The sequence below is a fragment of the Pundamilia nyererei genome, unplaced genomic scaffold (genome assembly GCF_000239375.1).
Source record: "Pundamilia nyererei isolate P.nyererei 1_Seehausen unplaced genomic scaffold, PunNye1.0 scaffold00013, whole genome shotgun sequence".
In the NCBI taxonomy this organism is placed as follows: Eukaryota; Metazoa; Chordata; class Actinopteri; order Cichliformes; family Cichlidae; genus Pundamilia; species Pundamilia nyererei.
In genome coordinates this window covers 4,364,382-4,367,447 of record NW_005187414.1, presented here as the reverse complement: position 1 = coordinate 4,367,447, position 3,066 = coordinate 4,364,382, and the positions used below count along the sequence as shown (strand labels likewise).

Below are 3,066 nucleotides of genomic sequence, written 5' to 3'. Positions count from 1 at the left end.
ACACACACACACACACACACACACACAATGTGTGAAAATTGACTTTGAAAGTTCAGTAAGTTAAAACAATACATTTCAAATGTCAAAGGAGCTCACAAATTTTTAAGTTAATAACATTTTTGAGTGAAATTAAGCTGACACACAGCTTTATACTTTTAATAAATTTGAGGATTTCTACTTTGATGAGTTACAACCGAGGATGATGTATAACATCCATGCCGCTGAAAGAAATCGGTGTAGAAGACACAAATGTCCTATTTATTTTCAATTAAACAAGACCCAGTGTCAAAATCAATACCTCATCCCAGCAGCGTCTCCTCAGACGGGTGCATCAGTCAATTTTTTCTCAGTCACCTTATTTCATTCATCCTTTTTTTGTCTTATTCACCAAAAGATAGGAAATAAAATAGTGATTTATTTTTTCATTAGAGCTGAAAGAATGAGACTTTGTGCTTTTAACACTGTAGTAGATAATAGTGGAAGTAGTTTGACAAAGGAGTAGACGTGAGTCCAGCAATTTATTTAGAACGAAACAGAAGAGTACGGCACAGGATTGCATCAGCAGAAGTTTATGCATAGAATTTGATTCTGAAAATAATTTACATATATTTATAGGTTTTTTTTTTCCCTTTAGTAACCTCATTTTCATAAACACACATCTCATCATTCAGTGAAATTCCTCGCTGTTTAGTACATAGTTTGTGTCAGATGGATGCATTTCTTTCTGCCTCTTGATATGTTCTGTACGTCGGTGCGGACATCAGATTTGCTGAAGTCAAAGCAAAAACTTTGAATGCCACTGTACTGCACACTACAAGACTGTCAACACTATGGTTGCATTCAAAATGTAATAATAAGAGGATTGGCTAAAAAAAAATATATGAAGGTAAGCTTATTCAGAACCAACAGGAGAGAACTGAAATTATTTATCAGCCATTCCGGGAAGAGAAAGAGAGAAGAAGGTGGAAAGACAGCAGAAGCAGAAATTTCAGACATTTCTTTCAAAGACAAGTTGAATAAGATTAGGCAGAAGTGACCAACTATGATCCAGTGACGCGATGACTTGAAAAAAACAAACATACTATAACTTAGAGAGGTCTGAATAAAATTAGTTATTTTCATAAAAGCTTTACTTTTTTTCTTATTTTAATTAAAACTCTAAGCAGATTCTAGACCAAGATTTAATTCAGTAGCCGGTGAAATTATTGTTTATTTTGGTGGGTTTACACTCCCAGCTAAATCCATGACAGCTCCCCCCTCCCCAAACTGTCCCATTAATTTATGTTTCAGCTTTTCAAAAGTTCTTGTGGGCAGTACATGCTACACATTTATCAATCGAGGATTCAGCCCAGTGCGGGGGTCACGATTCTCTGTGGTATTAGAGGCCTGGAACAACAAGGAGACAAAGTCTGTCATCAGGTTAGCTTCGGAGAGAGCCGAGGGGAGCCGCTGCTGTGCCGGTTCACTACATGTTCTTGTACATGGAGCGATCTCTGGGGAGCTGGGGCTGAGCCGCTGTCAGCTTGAGGTGAAAGTGGTAGATTGTGAGGATGATGACGATTATTAGGCCCAGAATGAGGCCCAAGATAAGGGGGAGGGTCTCCTCCAGGCGCTCCCGCTGGTCTGTGATGCATTTGTAGGCTGCAGAAAGTAGAATGATACACAGTCTGTATGAGAAGGTGATCGAACGTGACTTACAAAGGGCAAAGATGGTGTGTAGATTATTTCAGAACTTATTTGTATTGCATGCTGGATGATATTTTTTTATACCTGAACTATATTGTTATACATAATATCAGGGTATTCTTTTATTCTATTCAGATTTAAGGCTGAACTTCATTTAGTTGTGTGAGTTATATACTTTTCAATGACAATAAATTGAATCCAGTCTAATCAGATGATTGTTTTCTTGATGAACTGAGTTTATTGTCTGGAAAGATTAAATTACCAGAAAAGACTGAGACTTGAACCAGTCAACATATTAGCATTTTTGCTTAGAGGTGACTCAGAGCTGTTTGATTTTCTGTCGTCGCTTAGATAACTTTGGATGTTCTTGAAATGCATTAATGTCCTTCAGCCTTTCTGCTTGTAGTTGTTGACATGAAGGAGACACACACGTGGCATCTCACAAGTTTAGTCAAGCATCTCTGTTCTCTGGACTTTTTCTCAGGGTGGCTGTAGCTCAGAAGGTAGAGCAGGCCATCTATTTATTGGAAGGTTGCTGGTTCAATGCCTGGTTGTGTTCATCGGGTTTGTTCTACTTATGTGCAACGCAAGGTAGAATTCTAATATTTCAACAAAATTAATAGTTTTGTTTTTGTTATTCTTTTTTTGCACAATTGTTGTGATGATCACAATAAGTCATATCTCTTTTAGTTAGACTTTTTTTTTCTCTTTTGTGCATTTTATAGTTTGATACACTGGTGTTTGTGGGAGTGGGATAGGACACCTAAGCCATCATTGGATGTACAGTATGTATATGGGGGTTAAAGTTGAAGGTGCTTCTCCCCGTGGACAGCAGTTATACACACTAGGAGAAAGGCAGTGAAGCATTGCACAGCCTAGTTTACAGCAGCTAAGGGACAAATGATTCTTACAAGGTGATTGGACAGAGAGGTGAGTACGTCTATAAAAGCTGCATTCAGGGCAAGGATATGACTGCACTCATAAACTCCTAATGACCCCCCCCACCCCCTTTTTTCTGTCTCTCCCCCTCTCTGCATCTCCTGTGTCCCCACCTCCTCTTTTTCCTCTTGTCACCCTGGCGCCTTCTCTGCAGCCCTCATACTGCAGCAATAACACCCCCCAGAGAGCTCTGTTTGCGAGTCAGCAAGAGAGACGTACAGCTGTAGCACTCTGAACCCCCAGGATTTCTCATTATCATCATCATCATCTCTGTTGTTCCACGAAATGTGTGACCAGAAAAGCATGACAGTGTGTGTGGCAGCAATCGGGCAGTTTTTCGTCAAAGGGGTCTTCTGTTGTGCTCTTACGTTCACTGAACATGAAGTCAGATGCGATGTCAAAGGGCTGGATCTGGATGTCATACATGGAAACGGTGATGCC

At 39.7% G+C, this 3,066-nt stretch overlaps 1 protein-coding gene across 1 annotated transcript in view; it reads right to left on the bottom strand.

The window, feature by feature from the left end:
• Window positions 1-1,133: 1,133 nt before the first annotated feature.
• The window catches only part of lamp5 (lysosomal associated membrane protein family member 5), a 4,432-nt gene continuing 2,499 nt past the window's right edge, over window positions 1,134-3,066 (bottom strand). Inside the window, exons 5-6 of the mRNA XM_013908682.1 lie at window positions 2,994-3,064; window positions 1,134-1,641 (exon numbers count right to left, since the gene is read on the bottom strand). Coding sequence (XP_013764136.1) covers window positions 1,466-1,641; window positions 2,994-3,064 — 247 coding nt within the window. The 3' untranslated portion in view covers window positions 1,134-1,465. The remainder of the gene's footprint in view (window positions 1,642-2,993; window positions 3,065-3,066) is intronic.